The sequence below is a fragment of the Leopardus geoffroyi genome, chromosome B2 (assembly GCF_018350155.1).
Source record: "Leopardus geoffroyi isolate Oge1 chromosome B2, O.geoffroyi_Oge1_pat1.0, whole genome shotgun sequence".
NCBI classification, from domain to species: Eukaryota; Metazoa; Chordata; class Mammalia; order Carnivora; family Felidae; genus Leopardus; species Leopardus geoffroyi.
This window is the reverse complement of record NC_059332.1, coordinates 2,827,600-2,845,732: the sequence shown is the minus strand read 5'-3', so window position 1 is coordinate 2,845,732 and position 18,133 is coordinate 2,827,600. Positions and strand designations below refer to the sequence as shown.

The following is an 18,133-nucleotide window of genomic DNA, read 5'->3' as shown; positions in this document are numbered from 1 at the left end:
GATTGCTTGCATGCAAGTTAGAATTTCCTTGTTGAAAAATAACAAATCCCAAAATGTAAAAAGTATAAAAAACTGAGGGGAGATGGTATAGAATTGAGCTGTTCAGAATGGTAGCCAGTGTCTAGTGATCACGGGACGTGTGGCTAGTCTGAAGAAGTGCTGTACGTGTAAAATGCACACTGAGATTCCGCAGAGTTTGGAGAAAGGAATGTAAAATATCTAACAGTTGCTGGTTACATGTTGAAATGATTTTGGAAATACTAGGTTAAACAAAATATTTAAAATAGTTTGTTTTTTTATTTTGTTCTAATGTGGATATAATGTGAAAATATGTTTCTTATGTAGCTTGCATTTCTTTCTACGGGAAATCGCTAATATAAAGCGGACAAAATACATATTGAGGTCGTGGACAAGACCATCAGCACACTCGGCGCTCCATAAAAGTTTCGAGTCTTTAACCAATCCGGTTACCGGCTGGTCCCCTTTTGTCCAATCAGCTTCTGACTCTCACTATAAATAAGACGGAACCGGCTTCCTTTTCTTACTGGCACCCAACGTCCAAGCCATGGCTCGCACGAAGCAGACGGCGCGCAAGTCGACGGGCGGCAAGGCCCCGCGCAAGCAGCTGGCCACCAAGGCGGCCCGCAAGAGCGCGCCGGCCACCGGCGGCGTCAAGAAGCCGCACCGCTACCGGCCCGGCACGGTGGCCCTGCGCGAGATCCGCCGCTACCAGAAGTCCACCGAGCTGCTGATCCGCAAGCTGCCGTTCCAGCGGCTGGTGCGCGAGATCGCGCAGGACTTCAAGACCGACCTGCGCTTCCAGAGCTCGGCCGTGATGGCGCTGCAGGAGGCGTGCGAGGCCTACCTGGTGGGGCTCTTCGAGGACACCAACCTGTGCGCCATCCACGCCAAGCGCGTCACCATCATGCCCAAGGACATCCAGCTGGCGCGCCGCATCCGTGGGGAGCGGGCCTGAGCCACAAGGTGTGTCACTCCTTCCCAAAGGCTCTTTTCAGAGCCACCACATGTACGCTGAAAAGGACTGTTTCCCTGTAACGGTTATTGATGGGTTGGTTTCACCGGTGGATAACGACCATTTCCGGGTGCTTTACAGTGTTTTAGGAAGTTAGTAAGGTCCCTCACAAGTGCACTTAGCTATTGGCCTGCTTGCGCTCCGATTTATACTTTTAGTCCTGTTTAACCACTCTGGTCTGGGGTTCATTAACCCCTTTTCTCGGTAGACACCTTGATGTAAACACAAGGAAGCTACCCGCACATGTTCTCCCTTGTTCTCCCTGTCCCTTTTCAACTTTGAGGCAGGTGGGAAGAAATTTCTAACTTACTTTGTACTCTTGAAGCTGGGTTCCAAGGTCACAACTGCTAACTTAAAATCACCCATCTTGATTGTGTTAATTGCCTTCAGGTGAGTGGGTTCATGGTTAACTAGTGCCTGTGATTTCCACATCCAGAGTTTTAAGATAATGCCAGTATTTTACCAATTAAAAATGCCCTACTAGCCTCTACCAGCAAAACAATGTATTATAAATATCCTCTCCGTAATCTGCCTTCCTCTGGAAGGGAAGGTATATTTGGAGGAAAGCAGTGCCCTCCCACCCTCCCAATTTACCCTCCCCTACACACACACAGACACACACACACACACAGCTGTGCCGATCCAAAACAGATTGGTATTGAGTGTAAGTGAAGCTTTCCTTACCCCTGGGCTGGGAAACAGCTATTAAGAAAGGCCCTGTCCACCCTGATCAATACTCTTGCTGGTTGGGCAGAGTTTGCAATAAGTACAATTCTCCAAGTTAGTCTTTCCGTTCTGATTATATGAAGACTTATTCAGGGGCAGTGAGTCGTTCTAGTTGTGTGGACCTGGTCATTTTTAGATCTGTGGGTCTAAAATGGATACTCCAAGTCTCTGAAACCACTCCATGTGCTAAACTGATTATCTTGTGACCTACCTCAGCTCTTTCTGGGCCTTCAAGGTGTGCTTTCATCACCCCATAAGAGGAATTGAGTTTTGCTATAGGAATGGCACGCAAAAATGCATGCTCAGTGACCCCAGATCATTTTGGCTCCTGCTAACGTGTCGAATGTGATGCCATCTTCTAAGGCTCACTGAAGGAGGAGGGACGGTCTGATCAGTCTGGGGTGTGCATTTTCACTTTCCTAGAGATCTGCAAGAATTTCAGAATGTACGTGAGACGTGAATATGTACGTCTCAACTCAGGAGGTAAGTCTGAGATGGACATAAAGGTTTGGGAGTCATTAGTACATAAAAAGTAAGGTTTGGGAGTCATCAGTATATAAAAGTCTTTAAAACCAAGCCAGTGGCCTACAGATCCCTTCTGGCTTCTTCCTGTCTCTTGCAATCTGCTCTGTGGCCAGTATCGAACTTCGTGTCATTGCCTGAAATATCACAAGCCATGAATCTGGTGCTGCTCATTCTCTGCTGAGATCCCCACCCTTTCCTCTAATTCCGTTTCCTCCAACCTTCAGATGAGATGTTCCCTCTCCTTTATCCTTCCGTCTTAGTCCTCCCAAAGTCCTGTGCTTCTCTTGCTATCTTGTGTTTTGATTATTTACTTTTGGGTTTTATCCCATTAGAATGAGTTTCCTTTGGACAGGCAGGGTCTTATTGTTGTGTCCTTATAGTACCTGAATATGAAACGGAAATTCGTGGAAAGGATAAGTACATTACAATTTAATAAATGAGGCCACAGAAAAAAATAGTCTTTGTGCATCCATTTCTTGAGATTGCAAAACTAGGAAGTAGCATAAATATTCCAGTCTTTTCCAAGGACTAGTATATGGGGATCTTGCTTTGCCTGTGTAGAAATATGGACAACGGACCAGGATCTTTGAACTCACTATTCTCAAAAGGGCCTTTGGCTTTTCAGAAGCGTTTCTATTCTTTCAAACTGGGTCTCCATCATGAAAACTTGGACTCCAGTTCTTAGCATTCAGTGCCATCCTTGTTACGACCAAGATTGTACCGCTATGTTGGACATCGACATGTTTGGCCATGTGGTAATATATGTATATACTCATATACATGAATAATTATAATACTATAAACTATTTGAATACTTTTAGTAAACAGATCATTAAAACCAAATTATTCTTTAAAGGCAAATTTTTAATTCAAAATTACCATCTTCCTGACACCCTAGTGGTTTTGTGTACCATATATGGAAACCACTCCTGCAACCTGCCCAAAGTTACCTTGATACTAAAATTGTCACCTACAACAAACTTTCAGATACTGACATAGGTAGTCACCTTGAATCAACTTAATGTCCTTGTACATTCAAATAAATGACTTTGGAATTAGTCTACTTAGTTCACAAATGCTAACTTGTTAGCAAAGTATTCTAAACACTGTAGGAAAGGGAAAAAATTCTTCTCCCTTCATTGTACCCACTCCTAACCAGGTTTAAGAACTAGAATAACAAAAAAGTGCGTTTTATTACATGCAGAGGCCCACTGAAGTTTCCGACCCCAAATCAATGACCAAGGCAGAAGTTTTTACTTTTTAGACAAAAACCTGAGGATTTGGCAAAATACAGAAAACACGTTTGAGATCCTGGACTGAACAAGTTGAACAAAAGCAGACTAGTAGAAACTGCAGCTCCCGAGTCTCTAGAGTTCCTGTTTCTGGTGACCCAGCTTTCAGAAACAGCAGGAGTCTTAGTGTCTTTACACAGTGGAGGTTTCCCAAGTGTATTTAGTTCAGAGTAATAGGCCAGTGTGGTAACCTGGGGGCAGACTGCAATACCACTACAATACCAATTCTTAAATGTGAACAGGAAGCTAAAGCCCCACTAGAAATTGCACTTCAATCGTCCTGAACAAAAGAATAACGTGAGAAGAAACAAGTCGTGTCACCTTTTTAGGACTATAGAAGTGGCTCTGAAAAGAGCCTTTTGCTTTTCAATGGTCTCCAAGCTTCATTCTCACTTGGCCTTGTGGTGGCTCTCGGTCTTCTTGGGCAGCAGCACGGCCTGGATGTTGGGCAGGACGCCGCCCTGCGCGATGGTGACGCGGCCCAGCAGCTTGTTGAGCTCCTCGTCGTTGCGGATGGCCAGCTGCAGGTGGCGCGGGATGATGCGCGTCTTCTTGTTGTCGCGGGCCGCGTTGCCCGCCAGCTCCAGGATCTCGGCCGTCAGGTACTCCAGCACGGCCGCCAGGTACACCGGCGCGCCGGCCCCCACCCGCTCGGCGTAGTTGCCCTTGCGGAGCAGGCGGTGCACGCGGCCCACCGGGAACTGCAGCCCGGCCCGCGACGAGCGCGTCTTGGCCTTGGCGCGAGCCTTGCCGCCCTGCTTTCCGCGTCCCGACATGATGACACCAGGTGCACAGAGTGTACCCGACACAGCCGACACCAGGCCAGCACTTTTTATAACCCTATTGAGCGCGAAAAAGAAGACTTTGCATTGGCTAAGCTGGTGGCTTTATTTCATCCAATGAGAATGAAGCTTTGGGAGTCTCGCGTTGCGATTGGGCAGAACTAACTGCTGACGTCAAGTTGACTAGCCACCAATCAGACCCAGGACTGTAACTTACACCTTATTTGCATAAGGGTTTCTATATAAACCGTACAAGCTGCGTCTTACCCGCCGTACAGTTTCGTTTTTTGTGAGCGCGTCCGGTGTCGTCCCGACCATGCCTGAGCCAGCCAAGTCGGCCCCGGCCCCGAAGAAGGGCTCGAAGAAGGCGGTGACCAAGGCGCAGAAGAAGGACGGCAAGAAGCGCAAGCGCAGCCGCAAGGAGAGCTACTCGGTGTACGTGTACAAGGTGCTGAAGCAGGTGCACCCCGACACCGGCATCTCGTCCAAGGCCATGGGCATCATGAACTCGTTCGTGAACGACATCTTCGAGCGCATCGCGGGCGAGGCGTCGCGCCTGGCGCATTACAACAAGCGTTCGACCATCACGTCCCGGGAGATCCAGACGGCCGTGCGCCTGCTGCTGCCCGGGGAGTTGGCCAAGCACGCCGTGTCCGAGGGCACCAAGGCCGTCACCAAGTACACCAGCTCCAAGTAAATTCGCTTTTCCCAGAAAGACCGGATTCTCCAGACCCTTGCCCCAAAGGCTCTTTTTAGAGCCATCCACGCTTTCTTAAAAAAGAGCTTGTTCGCTGTTAGCTTTGTTTAATGTAGAATTGGGCGTTGTATCTCTTAGAAGTAAATAATTTGTGAGAAACATTTTTGTTAGCAGGATTTCCATCGAGCATTTTAGCATAAAAGTATGAAATTTTGTGTACTATGAAAAAGTCAAAGAAGTTATCACCTCGGCTCTGTAAATTGGGCTGCAGTACTATTCAGAGGTTCCTGTGGTGAACTATGTGGAACAGTGATTTCTGGCTTCGACTTAATCTGTGCGTAGACCTACGCTAGTTTTCTCCGGGGCAAGAGGGATAAGACAGGATCATGGGGTGTGGGTCTTCGTTGATATGGCTTTATAGTTGGGAGGTAATGTTAATGTCAGGACAGCAGTGCTGATTGAAAACTTGGTGACTTAATGTCACCAGACAGCGTAGTTCAGACTATTCTATTTTCTAGTTCCTCACCTGGTCACCTCTGTCAGTTTACCCCACGAAGGCGTCCATACCGTGGCCCCCCCCCCCCCGCCCCCTCGTAAAAGTATAAGCATTATTAAAGGGCTTTCAGTAAAGGTGTAACAAATACAGTCTGAAAAATCTGAGCCCTTTCCCATCAGGCTAGATGAAGACTTGGAGAAGTTTCTTTCTTTTCCTTCTCCGCCTCTTTAATTCTCTTTAATATTCCCAGTAACTAACTCAGTCTTTTTATTTGTATCAAGTACACCGTTCTTCACTCCTCCATGTATGCAGCAAATTGGTCTCCAGTGCCTAGTAGGTGCTAAGACACATTCCTGCAATGAGAAAGTCCCAGCATCTCCAGAGGAAACACAAGAACATGCGGACTGTGCAGATAAGCTGGGAAGTGAGCGAAGTGGAGCCTGCTGGGTGGGTAAGACCCTGTAGCGGGGAGGGAAGCCTGCTCCAGGCAGGTTGGTCTAAGCACCTAGCACACCCTTAGAGACTGGAAGCTACTCGAGAGTGGCTGGAGGCTGGGATGCCTGGAGATGAAGGTGCAAAGGCCAGCCGAAGGGGGGCAGAAAACCTTAGAGACTGTGAAGCCCTGCACACCTTGTCAAGAACTAATAATGTTTATCTACTGGGAGAATCCAGACTGCAGAAATTGAAAATGTTGCAAGCTGTAGGATTCTGAATCATTTTCCCGGTGGCCTAGGTGAGAACAGACTGAAAGGGAGTGAGATCCGGGTCAAAACGATGGAAATACCAGCCAGGGGTGAGGTCGGGACTAAGGAGGCAGCAGTCAGAAGAGGAGGGCGGACGGGGAAAAGGAAGCAGAAAGGTCAGGCCTCGCTGCACACGGACGGACTGACAGAAGGTGGCGGAGCACAGGCTGACGTCCAGCTTTTAGCTGGAGCAACGTCAGTGCTCAAGAAAGGGGGCTCAGAAAGGGGACTTGGGAGGAGGAGAGGCTCGCCACGCTCATTCCGATCGGGTTCCAGACTCGCTGCCCCCGAATACGGCACCTTGGCCCTTGGCATATATTAATATCTTGAGCTTGAAAGAGTTTGAGAAACTAAAAAGCTGGAAGGTCGCTCGGACCCCCCTCCCCCCACCCCGCTCCGCCCTTTGACCCTGAGGCGGGAGAAGAGCCTCCCCAGGGAAAGGTGCCCTCCCTGCACCCAGGGGAAGGGAGGCCTTCTTGTCACCGGAGACAGGGAATTGGGGGCCAAAAGGCCATTTGAAAAAACCTTATTATTTCTTCAATTGACTACCCCAAGCCCAAAGCCCTGTGTCTTGTCAATTCCTCACAAATTCATCTTTTTTCTAAAAGGTATGGAGGTTCCCCTGCGAGAGTCACTTTGAGACGTCCTGCTCTCGTGAAGGCTCTCGTGTAGCATGGAAAAATTCAGTAAGATTTGGACCCTTTTTTTCCCCGTTGGTCTGTCTCATGTTGGTTTAATTCTTAGCCAGAGATCCAAAGAGGACTGAGAATTCTCTATTTCCTACATTTCATTCAGCAAATATTTATTGCCCCGACACTAGGAGCCAGGTCCCGTTCTAAGCCCAGCAATGTCACAGTGACCTGGTTCAGAACAAGTCTCAAAATGCCCCTTTGACAAGTGGACTATTTGGCACAAGAACTAAAGCCAATCAACAACCTGACAGGCCAAGAAAAACTTTTGCCCCTCCCTTAACTGCCTTAAAGAATTTCGATAAGGGGTTGATAACAGAGGGAGAGCTATTACCTGACAGAACGTTTAATGTGGAAAGATGTTGGGAAGCCGGGCAAACATCTGATTAACCAAACAGCGGCTCTTATCTTCCTGTGATTGGCCCTCCTCCCCTTTGCAGCCCCAGGTCCCCATCCCATCCCTCAGCCAGGGAGGGGGACTCAGCCTCGACTGCCTGACTGCCTTGGAGTCTCTTATTTTTTACAGGGCTTCTGTACTTATGAAATCAAATTTGGTTTTTCCCCCGTTAATCTGTTTTATGTCTTTTCAACTAGTGGACCAGCCAATGAACCATGAAAGGAATAAAGGGAACATTTCCAGTTCCTACAATGTACAAAATGACGAGCTCTTTCTTTTAAAGATGTCCATTTTTCTGCCCCAGTTAATAAGTGCAATGCAGTGATGTGAAAACTTCCAAAAGGGGTTCATTTTTCCTTTAAAGCTGAAACAAGATCCAGTAGTTTGCAGGGGAACAGAATATACCACCTCAAACTATGTCGCTTTGGCGTTTTATCAGTGATGGTAAACTCACATGCACAACAGTTATCGCTGGCACAGGTGAATGTGATAAGAATTTTGTGGAAAGTGTAGTAATATTAATCAAATACCACAAAGTCTACATCCTTTCTGACAAAGCATTTCACCTCTAGGTTATCCTCAGATTTATGTATAAATCTCCTTTAAAATTGAAAAAAAAAAAAAAGCACATTATGTTAAGTACTAGAACATTTGTTTAAAATGTATCATAGAAACTGCTTATGATGGAATATTACACAGATATAAAAACAATCACTTTTTTCACCTTCAGTCATGTAACTTTTCCAAAGTTCCAAGTGAAAATAGATTTCCTTTGGCAAAAGAAACCGATTAAAATATAGAACAGAATAGACTTTTTGGTAATAGTTCTGTCAGGGAGGGAGAATATCCTGTCCGTTTCTAGGTCCTTCTAGCTAGGCTAAGAATCAAATTGACATGAAACAGATTAACAGGAGAAAATCAAATATAATAGTGTATGTACAGGGAATCCGCACAGACATGGCATTTCAAAGACAGTCCAGCAAAATGGGGCATATGTCAGGCTGAACTAAGGAGGGGGCAGGGGTCTGGGACTTCAAAGGGAAGGAATGCACTTCTGAAGAGTTTGGTTAACCAATGTCTGCCGGGCCACTCAGTGGGGCATAGAGAGGACTCTGATCAAACAGGCCTTGCCGGGTCCCTGCCCATCTTCTATACGTAGTTCATAATATAGTTATCGACTGTGAAAGCTCGCCTCCTGGAGCAGGTCCTCTATGCAATTTCTTTTTATTTAGTTGTGGAGGAGGTAAAACGCTTTTCCTGAATTTGCTGAATTTAATAACCTTCACGCCAAACTGGCCCATCTTAGTGGCCTGCCCTTGCCCCCACAGTTCCAAGTATGAGTGACTGTTAAAAGTGACACATCGATCAGTGGGGAAAAGAATTCTTTTCAACATCTGGTTTATTAAGGATTTCCTAGAGAATTGGTTGAAGTGTACTATAGAGAATTCTTAAGGGAGAATACCACGTGGATATTAAAAACACCTTTTTTCTCTTTAGAGAGAGGAAATTGACTAAAAATATAATCAGCATAAAGAAGTTCCACAATCCCTATGCACGGCACTGTGTAAACTTTCTTTGAAAAAAATATGTGCATATATCTGTTCACCAAAATATCAAAGTAGCCAGTAGTCCTAAGTGCTCTCTGTATCCTGGGGTAAGAGCTTGCTAGTTTATTGCTTGCCCTTTTTTTTTTTTTTTTTTTTTTTTGCATTTTTCATATCATTCAAAAGCAATTTTTAAAGTTTTAACACGTGGTCACAAAAGGTACTAGGTATAGAACAAAACAGCACAAGGAAACCGAAGGCTTTTTTTTTTTTTTTTTTTTTTTTTTTTTGGTCAGACTTCCCTCCCTCACTGGGTGGCACTTCGCGGCTTCCTTAGGTTCTCAGTTCGGTCCGCCAGCGGATATATAAAAGCCCGCAGCTCTGGGGACGTGACAGGGCTTTGTGGAGTCTTCTTGTCGGCATGTCTGGTCGCGGCAAGGGCGGGAAGGGCCTGGGCAAGGGGGGCGCCAAGCGCCACCGCAAGGTGCTGCGCGACAACATCCAGGGCATCACCAAGCCCGCCATCCGGCGGCTGGCCCGGCGCGGCGGCGTCAAGCGCATCTCCGGCCTCATCTACGAGGAGACCCGCGGGGTGCTCAAGGTGTTCCTGGAGAACGTGATCCGGGACGCCGTCACCTACACGGAGCACGCCAAGCGCAAGACGGTCACGGCCATGGACGTGGTGTACGCGCTCAAGCGCCAGGGCCGCACCCTCTACGGCTTCGGGGGCTGAGCTCCAGGTTCCCGGCTTCCGGGGCTCTGCGCACCCCCGTCCTGCCCTGTCTACAAGCAAAAAGCCCTCTTCAGGGCTCCCCCCACTCTCACAGAGGAGCCGTGACGCTAGTTTGACGCTCGCTGGTCCGCGTCCCGCACGGGTCGCTCCCTCTCCTGTTGCAAACCTACAACAGCGAACCTTTTCGCCTGGCTTGGGGTCTTGTTAGCTGCGAATTCTCTCGAGGAAGCAGGTCTTGTGAAGAGGCTTCTGAGGCCTGCGGTGGACACAACTTCCTTTTTGAGGCTTAACTGTGGGCCTGCTGGGGAGACCCCCTCCTGTGATCGGCCCCTTGCCAGATGTCCTGCAGAGTCTGCTTGGCAGAGTTGAAAAAGTTTTCAGACTTAAAGTTAAGGGAAGTTTTATTCTAAGAAAGGTGGCAATCTATTTTTAAGTTTGTAATTGAGGGCTCCGCCCCCTCTAAATGTCACCTGTCAATGAGGTCAGTGGTGTCTAAGTCTGGAGCGGCCACTAATGTCCTATTGTTCGCCATCACTTACTTCCCACGAAGAGTAGACCGCTTTTAAAAGTTAACGCTAAATGTGTTTTTATGTTTTAAGGGCAAGGATCCTAATCGGCGCTCGTTCAGCGTTAATTTATGACGTACAAATGGTGGATGTAACACATGGGAAATGTACTTTTAACTCGTGGGAAAATGTCAGCTTTGGCACCAGCGAGTGGGCCCACGTGAACTTTGGACATAAAGACGAATCTCTTAAGCATGTAAAACAAACAAAATGTTGTGGAAGTTAAGACGTAAATGTCCTGTTGTATAACTTTGCTTACTGAAGTGATGCGAGGTGGTGAAACGTCTAAACAGAGTCGTTATAGAAGCGTCACTTGGTTGTGAGAGCAGGTTCAGTTCTAACTCTTTCCTGGGCCTCAGTTTTTTCACCTACACGGTTAGGAGGAGGAAGCGGAGGAGGAGGAAGAGGAGGAGACCTCACTCAAAGGATTATTTTGAGGACTGAGTTGCTAATGACAAGTGCTTGAATCCTGCCTGCCACACAGAGCTGTGTGAAGCACTGATCATTTACGTTCCGCCACTAATTGCATCTCATTTTGTGACCTCCGGGTGCGAGCAACTTTTCTTGAACAACCACATTCCAGTAGAGATCCAGACGCATTAACAGGAGATACTATAGTCTCTTAGGGAGCCGTGCATAATACTGTGGTGTATGTTTTTTTCCAAACAACTTTGCAAATGTCGGAGATATTCTATGTAGTTACTTATTTATTTATTTACGGAGTAGAATTTCGTGTTTCATTACTTACATGTAACACCCAGTGCTCATCCCAACAAGTGTCCTCCTTAATGCCCATCACCCATCTCGCCCATCCCCCACCCAATGGAGGTATTCTCTTGATTATTCTTACAATGTATAGTTGTTCATTTGTACTCATTCTGGGTTTATGCCTTGCTGGCCTCAAAATACACCACCAGACAAGCTGTCCTGTGGCCCAGAAAGACTCAGACCAAATTTAAATGCTGGGGACGCTTGTGTGTGTGTGTGTGTGTGTGTGTGTGTGTGTGTGTTTTGTTTGTTTTTAATACATTTGAGTACATAGCCTGAGACAGGGGGAAACACGTGTGGTAAGTTAAGGCTTGGGTGAGGGCATGAGGAGATAGATGGACCACAGCAGCTGAATCATTGGTCATGTATTTAGTTACCTTTCTCTCTGCCACATACAGCCTTTCTTCTTGAAGACTACAGCCCAAGTTGGGACAAGGAGTTCCTCAAATGGAAGGCACCCCGGGGCCAATGACAGGGAGCTAGTCTATGGAAGACAGACGGTTATTCCTGGTCACAGCTGTTGCTGACTAGTTCACCTGCCTAATGGGCATGTGCTTGATTTGTGTATCTTAGGCAAAGGACATGTGGGGCCAGGATGGACATCACCAGAGGGTGACTGAATCAAGGTACTACGTGTTCCAAATATATTTAGTGTATCACGAATATTTAGTGCCTCACGTATCTCATGCATATTTAGTGTCTGGTGTTTCAAGTATAAAAGTGCCTCATGAATATTACATGTCTCTTGGTCCTTTACCCCTTCTTTATATCCTTAATACATAAACACTCCACTTTCTAGGTATTTATCTATACTTCAGACAGAAGTTTCATCCATCACATTTGTTTCTCTAGCAGTATTGAATATCTGCAAATAGTAGAGAAATATACACTTTGAAATGTTTAGGGAACCAACATCAAGGCTTTTTGTCAACTGTGATACTTCATCTTATGATGAAGTATTTTAAATTTTATCTTTTGTCTTACTTGGTCTGTTTTAATGATGGTTTGAAAAGGGGATAAAGGAAAGGCCTACTTGTTTTAAGAAGGATCAATTAGTTCTAAGCCTATACCAACCACATTATAATAACCGCATTCCTTGGATTCCTTGGATTCCTAGCATTTTGTATAAAATCCAACCATTATTCTGTGAAGTTTTGTAGATAGAGCCAATCAATATATATCCTATTTTCAACAGAGTCGATACTTTTAAGATTCCTGACAATTTACCAGGAGTTCTTTTAATAGAATACTTTTTTAAAATTTGAGGAATCCATTTGAAAAAGACAGCAATTACAAGTATAAGAGGACTTTAGTAAGGGAATTTTAGCCACAACCAAGTCAGTTCATTCAGTCCTGACTAATTAACTCTTGCTTTGCTGATCTTGGGTTAAGTACCCTGCTTCTAATATGGCTTGGAAAATCTTAAATCAGTCCCAGGGTAGAGTCTGACAGGTATCTGGTACAATTATTTATTAAAGTTCTTTTGATGCTTCTTCTGTAAAACTCAATTTCAGATCTGTATTTTGTAGCATGGGCCTGTAGAGAACAGCATAAGGAAAAATAGTAACCATCCGTTGATGACTAGAGAATGTCTGGTTAATTTATTATATTAATCAGTGTTATCATTATGGAATAGGATAGGATCTATTTAGGTATGATACTGTGAATACGGAGATTGATAAACCTCCAGGAGCCTTCTGATATTTCCCGGAAAGTATTTGTTATTTTTTTTGCCATGGCGTTGATATCTAGGAACAAAGTCTGTTGGTAGTTTTGTGTGGTTATTGTATATAAATATAAATATGTTCTATCCAACTTAAGTAAAATTGTTAAACATTTATATTAAAAATATTTCATCTGGGTAACTTAGGAATGTATAGTTTTTTTTTTTTTTTTGATTTGCCCTCTTTTTTTCTATTACACGATATATAAGAAAAGAGTTCTCACAATTGTATATTGCTAGTTACAAAGTACATCTTTTCTCATAAAATGAGAAAATATGTGTGGCCTCCTGGCTACGTGGGAAACTACAAGAGGAGTTTAGATACAAGTAATACCTTCAGAGTTTCATTATTCAAAATTTGGGGCCTGGATTTATGAAAGATAATATCAAGAAATTTTGAATGTTTCTTTAAATCAGGCTATGAACATAAGCCATGGATTTCTGAAGACAAGTACTAGAATATTAACTATAAAAATAACAAATAATGTACAGAATACTTAAGGATTTTTTTTATTTGTTTATTTTTAAGAACTGAGAGACTGTTACCAGAATTATTCAAGAAATCAGTGGAAAGCCGCAGATAATAGACCTTCAGAAGGTGTTGGGGAAATATAATCAAAACCAAATTCTCCCGACAGACAATCTCCTACAGGAATAGCAAAGACAAAAGGAAATCCCATTCAAAACACTGTGCGTTTTGCAATTTAGAGTCATATGTTAGCTGAAGTTAGCGCAAGTATTCCCAGGAAAATGAGAGATCACAATCATTAAGAAAGACCGCACTGTATTTCCGAGATGCATCCAGGGTCCTGAGTTGGGAGAAGGCCAGGTGCATATTTAGTATTTGACCTCACAAAGGTTAACGTGAAGCACGGGCAAATGTTTAAAGTTTTTAATTTCAGCTTTAGGGAGAAAAATATCTATCTATCTATCTATCTATCTATCTATCTATCATTTATCTATATCTATATCTAATATCTCGATCACTGTTTACTTTTTTTATATACCTGTGGGAATTACTACTTCGGCCTCTGTATATGCACTGGCCAAGCTTTCTACCAACATCCAGATTTCCACCTTTGACTTTGGGTTTCTTTCTCTACTTGCTAAGATCTGGTCTGGAGGAATATTAAGACCTACTTTGAATTTAGGTCTGGATTCATGTCCTAACCCCTTGTTTGATTCCTTTTCCACTCTTCCACTCCCAAGATCCCTGCAGTAGCTCCTCTGGGTTTAGGTAGGGTCTGCCTTGTTTTGTCACCCTAACATCTCTGTAATGCAACCTTGTTTCCCTTGTTACTTAGTTGAGATGCCTTCCAATTGCGTCCCACCCTCAGCACCCCTCTGTGGGGGATTAGCTTGCAAGTCTTCTATCACCTACCGGTCTCCACACCGGGTGGAAACCAGGATCCGAGCCAGGGGGCCAACCACGTGCTGCATGCATCAGAAAGGGGGCAAGGAAGGACGGCTCGTCACTACTACTGCTCTCCAGTCCCCTTAGCACGCACTGGTTTCTTGAGCAGAGGACATAGGTCAGCAGAATAAAGGCCACTAAACAGGAGCTAAACTTGAAAGCGTCGAGAATACTAAACGCACCAAGTCACGAATTCAGCGCGGAGACGCGGAGTCCGTCTCGTCTGCCTCAACCCTGACACATGTACACCGTCTGGACAGAAAAAATCGTCCCACTTCCTTCCAACTGCGGCCATACCGAAGCTCCTAGTGCAGCATTAAACCCCCAAACGCCAGACTTCAACGTTAAACAGAGAACACCAAGCATGTTTGCTAAATACACTGATGCCCAAGGAAAATGCGGGCAGTTGGCAGTAAGACTTTCCTAGTCTGGACACGTAAGGAATAGGAGTGCAAAGGCCAGAATAGGAGTTAACACAACCAAACCATTAAACACAAAGCGAAAACCGCGTCACGGCTCCTTCGCTGAGAGGATGGGGGCCCTGAAAAGGGCCTTTTCTGTGCTTGGGGAGGTCGTGGTGGGTCCCGGGCGCTCAGCCCCCAAAGCCGTAGAGGGTGCGGCCCTGGCGCTTGAGCGCGTACACCACGTCCATGGCCGTGACCGTCTTGCGCTTGGCGTGCTCCGTGTAGGTGACGGCGTCCCGGATCACGTTCTCCAGGAACACCTTGAGCACCCCGCGGGTCTCCTCGTAGATGAGGCCGGAGATGCGCTTGACGCCGCCGCGCCGGGCCAGCCGCCGGATGGCGGGCTTGGTGATGCCCTGGATGTTGTCGCGCAGCACCTTGCGGTGGCGCTTGGCGCCCCCTTTGCCCAAGCCCTTCCCGCCTTTGCCCCGGCCGGACATTGCTGCCTAAGCACGTCCTGTGAGTAAGTCACAGCGATGGCCCCACTGTCCCGACCGGGGTTATTATAAGCAGTCGTCGGACCTGATTGAGAACTGAACGCGCGGGCGGGTACCGAGGCGCCGCGACCGCACGCCGGGCTCCGCCCCTCTCTGGGCTGAGAGCCAATGGCGGTGTGGGGGAGGGAACGGAGTGAGGAGTTTCGGTTTTAAGCTCTAGATTTTTCTGAAACCGTTGATATTTGTGTCTGAAATTATATGTTCCCGTGAGAATGTTCACAGGGGCTAATTTTTTTTTTTTCTAAGCAAATGCTGTACTTTCTCCTTCAGAAGGGGATGATTGGGAAGGGTACCCTAGGACGCCACCCCAAAATAGGAGTGGGGAGCTCAGACACACCTTCCCCAAACATGCCCCGTGTGTGTGAACGGTACGGTATACGCCGCCCGCACATGGGCCTGTCTGACATAAGGGCTATTTCTGAGCAGTTTAGAGAAATACCAGACGCAGGAGAATCTCTAAAACCAGAGGAGAACTCACACTTTCTTAAGGGGAATTTCACATTTATGAAGGAGATCTCAATCGGTGTCTCCCTCTCTGTGCCAGAAAGAGAAGGACGGCTAGATCAGCACGGAAACTTGTCCATGGAGAAAGCCCGGCCTCGATTCTGCAGAACAACCTTGCCTTGTTTGCCATCCTTTTCCTGGGAGCCCATAACCGGCGCCCTGTGCACGCCCCTCCCGCATGACATCTTTTGTCTTTAGTGGAAGACGCTATGTAAGGGGGTGGCTTGGGCCTTTTCAGGTGTTCTCCTCAGTTTTTCAGACTATCACCCAGGAATACATGACGTGCATGTCATTACACTTCTGCTTGTTTTCTCTGGTTACTCTGCCTTTGCTATGGCAGGGGGCGTGGGGGGGGGGGGACGTACAGAACCTAGCAGGGTAGAGGGTTAGTTATTTTTCCTCCCCTACAGTGTTCTTTTGCATTACATCAATGTTTTACATTGCAGTTGCATTAGAGGGCCTAATTTGCCATGACAGGCCTCATGGTTTCTTTTCAAAAATTTCTGATCTAGTCTCACAAGGTTCCTTTCATGGGCAACTTTAGAATCATTGTAGCAGTTTCGGGGGGAAAAATCCCTTTAAGATTTTGATCACAATTGCATTAACTGTAAATTCACTGGAGTGCAATTAAAGCCCTACAAAAATGACGTACTTATATCCATAAACTTTCCGATGGCAGTTTTTTTTTTTAAGCCTTTTGATTTTCAACGACTAAAATGAAAGTTTGGTTTTCATATAAGACTTAAAATAGAATATTCTTCGCGTACGTTGGATTTTATTTCTTAAAAACAAATACAAGATCATACTCTGAAATTTTGACACCAATATAATTTTGTAACCTACTGTAACTAACGTCACCCATTGTTCAAGTGTGTGTTTTAGGAACCGGTTAATAGCTGAAAAAAAACAAAACAAAACAACTGCGGTTTGAAATTGTATCTTCTCTACTGATTGGGTTTTGGTCACTTGCTTATGGTTTCTAAATCTTTGTTCATGTACAGAATGGGATTGGGATAGTAACAGTAATCACCTCAAAAACAGTGTAAGAATTAATGAAGATAATTTATGTAAAATACTGCATATACATGGCATGCTTCTATTTAATATAACAAGTAATTTTTATTTTTAGTACTAAATTTAAAATATTTTATATTTACTTTATACTTTAAAATATTTTCGCCTTAATACACATGAATTTAAAACATTGTACATGATATACACAATGTTAAATAACTAACATTTATTTTTACTACATATTATGTTATTAACAGAGTCTGTGTTTATTTTAATACGTATTATATTATGTGGGGGAAGGGCGAAATATTTCCTTTCTTCCCTTGCTAATCTAATAATTAAATTGATATGCGACAGATTAACAGGGATAAAACAAACCATATGTATGGGAGTCTCATAAAAATACAGCCCCCACAGGTGCCTGGGTAGCTCAGTCTGTTAAGTGTCCGACTTCGGCTCTGGTCGTGATCTCACGGTTTGTGGGTTCGAGCCCCGCGTCGGGCTCTGTGCTGACAGCTCAGAGCATGGATCCTGTTTCCATTCTGTGTCTCCCTCTCTCTCTGCCCCTCTACTGCTCACACTCTCTCTCTCTGTCAAAAATAAATAAACACACACACACACACACACAAATAGAGCACCCAGGTAATGAGGCTTATATAACATATTGAACTAAGGAAAAGGGAAAGGGTCTGACTGGAGGTTTAAAAGGAAGGAAGACCATTCGCAGGAAGGAGAGAGAAAGTGTTTGGAAAATAAAGGTTGCCCTGTCATGCAGATACATTTCCCAGGATAAAAATATCTCTCAAGACATAAAATAAAATAATAAAAGGTATCTCTGGTAGTACCTTTTCCTGGTACAGGCCCCCTTTCCAATGTAAATTTAGGCAGGTAAGGAGGAACATAAGAGGTTTTCCTGAATCTGCTAGGTTTTGATTGCTGTTAGCTCAAAATAATCCTTAGGCCAAAGAGATATATTTTGGGCTGGAGAAATCTGCTGTCCCTCAATAGATTTTTTTATGGACATTTATTTTGGTCAAAATATATTTTTAATAGTTATTACCCTAAACAAAATGAACATGTTACTTTTTTCCTCTGTTTTCATTTCTATATATGTATGTACATCTTCATCAAGTATTCTGTTTTGAAATAACTTCTTTTTTAAAAATTTTTTAATGTTTATTTTTAAGAGAGAGAGAGAGAGAGAGAGAGAGAGCATGAGTAGGGGAGGGGCAGAGAGAGAGGGAGACACAGAATCCGAAGCAGGCTCCAGGCTCTGAGCTGTGAGCACAGAGCCCGACGCGGGGCTCAAACCCACGAGCTGTGAGCTCATGACCTGAGCTGAAGTCGGATGCTTAACCGCATCACCCAGGCGCCCCTGTTTTGAACTAACTTCTAATCAGTGTTTTAACAGCTAAAAATGTAAGCGAAGGATGATCGCAGCAGAGGGTCCATTGCTACCCCCTCTTCACCAAAGCCCTGTCTCTTGAGTTACTACCACTGCACCAGGAAAACCAATATTTTCATGT

General features: G+C 45.0%; 4 protein-coding genes across 4 annotated transcripts; 2 read left to right on the top strand and 2 right to left on the bottom strand.

Annotated features, from left to right (window-relative positions):
- Positions 1-428: 428 nt before the first annotated feature.
- On the top strand, positions 429-12,852 carry LOC123609518 (histone H3.1t-like). The gene is made up of 2 exons (XM_045500603.1): positions 429-894; positions 9,321-12,852. The coding sequence occupies exons 1-2, from the start codon at positions 566-568 to the stop codon at positions 9,655-9,657; spliced, it is 666 nt and encodes a 221-aa protein (XP_045356559.1). The 5' UTR covers positions 429-565; the 3' UTR covers positions 9,658-12,852.
- On the bottom strand, positions 3,458-4,352 carry LOC123609480 (histone H2A type 1-E-like). The gene has a single exon (XM_045500558.1). It carries the CDS (start codon positions 4,350-4,352, stop codon positions 3,966-3,968), a length of 387 nt encoding a protein of 128 aa, XP_045356514.1. The 3' UTR covers positions 3,458-3,965.
- LOC123609496 (histone H2B type 1-C/E/F/G/I) lies at positions 4,647-5,215 on the top strand. Its single transcript, XM_045500576.1, has one exon. It carries the CDS (start codon positions 4,675-4,677, stop codon positions 5,053-5,055), a length of 381 nt encoding a protein of 126 aa, XP_045356532.1. The 5' UTR covers positions 4,647-4,674; the 3' UTR covers positions 5,056-5,215.
- A 1,676-nt stretch (positions 12,853-14,528) lies between the features above and the next one.
- On the bottom strand, positions 14,529-15,100 carry LOC123609507 (histone H4). The gene has a single exon (XM_045500587.1). It carries the CDS (start codon positions 15,030-15,032, stop codon positions 14,721-14,723), a length of 312 nt encoding a protein of 103 aa, XP_045356543.1. The 5' UTR covers positions 15,033-15,100; the 3' UTR covers positions 14,529-14,720.
- Between the last annotated feature and the right edge of the window lie 3,033 nt (positions 15,101-18,133).

Bases quoted from the DNA above. Each gene is read 5' to 3' on its own strand.
- LOC123609480 (XM_045500558.1), bottom strand. From the start codon at position 4,352: ATGTCGGGACGCGGAAAGCAGGGCGGCAAGGCTCGCGCCAAGGCCAAG.
- LOC123609518 (XM_045500603.1), top strand. From the start codon at position 566: ATGGCTCGCACGAAGCAGACGGCGCGCAAGTCGACGGGCGGCAAGGCC. The intron at 895-9,320 runs GTGCGCCATCCA...GGGACGTGACAG, and splicing joins CTCTTCGAGGACACCAACCT to GGCTTTGTGGAGTCTTCTTG.
- LOC123609507 (XM_045500587.1), bottom strand. From the start codon at position 15,032: ATGTCCGGCCGGGGCAAAGGCGGGAAGGGCTTGGGCAAAGGGGGCGCC.
- LOC123609496 (XM_045500576.1), top strand. From the start codon at position 4,675: ATGCCTGAGCCAGCCAAGTCGGCCCCGGCCCCGAAGAAGGGCTCGAAG.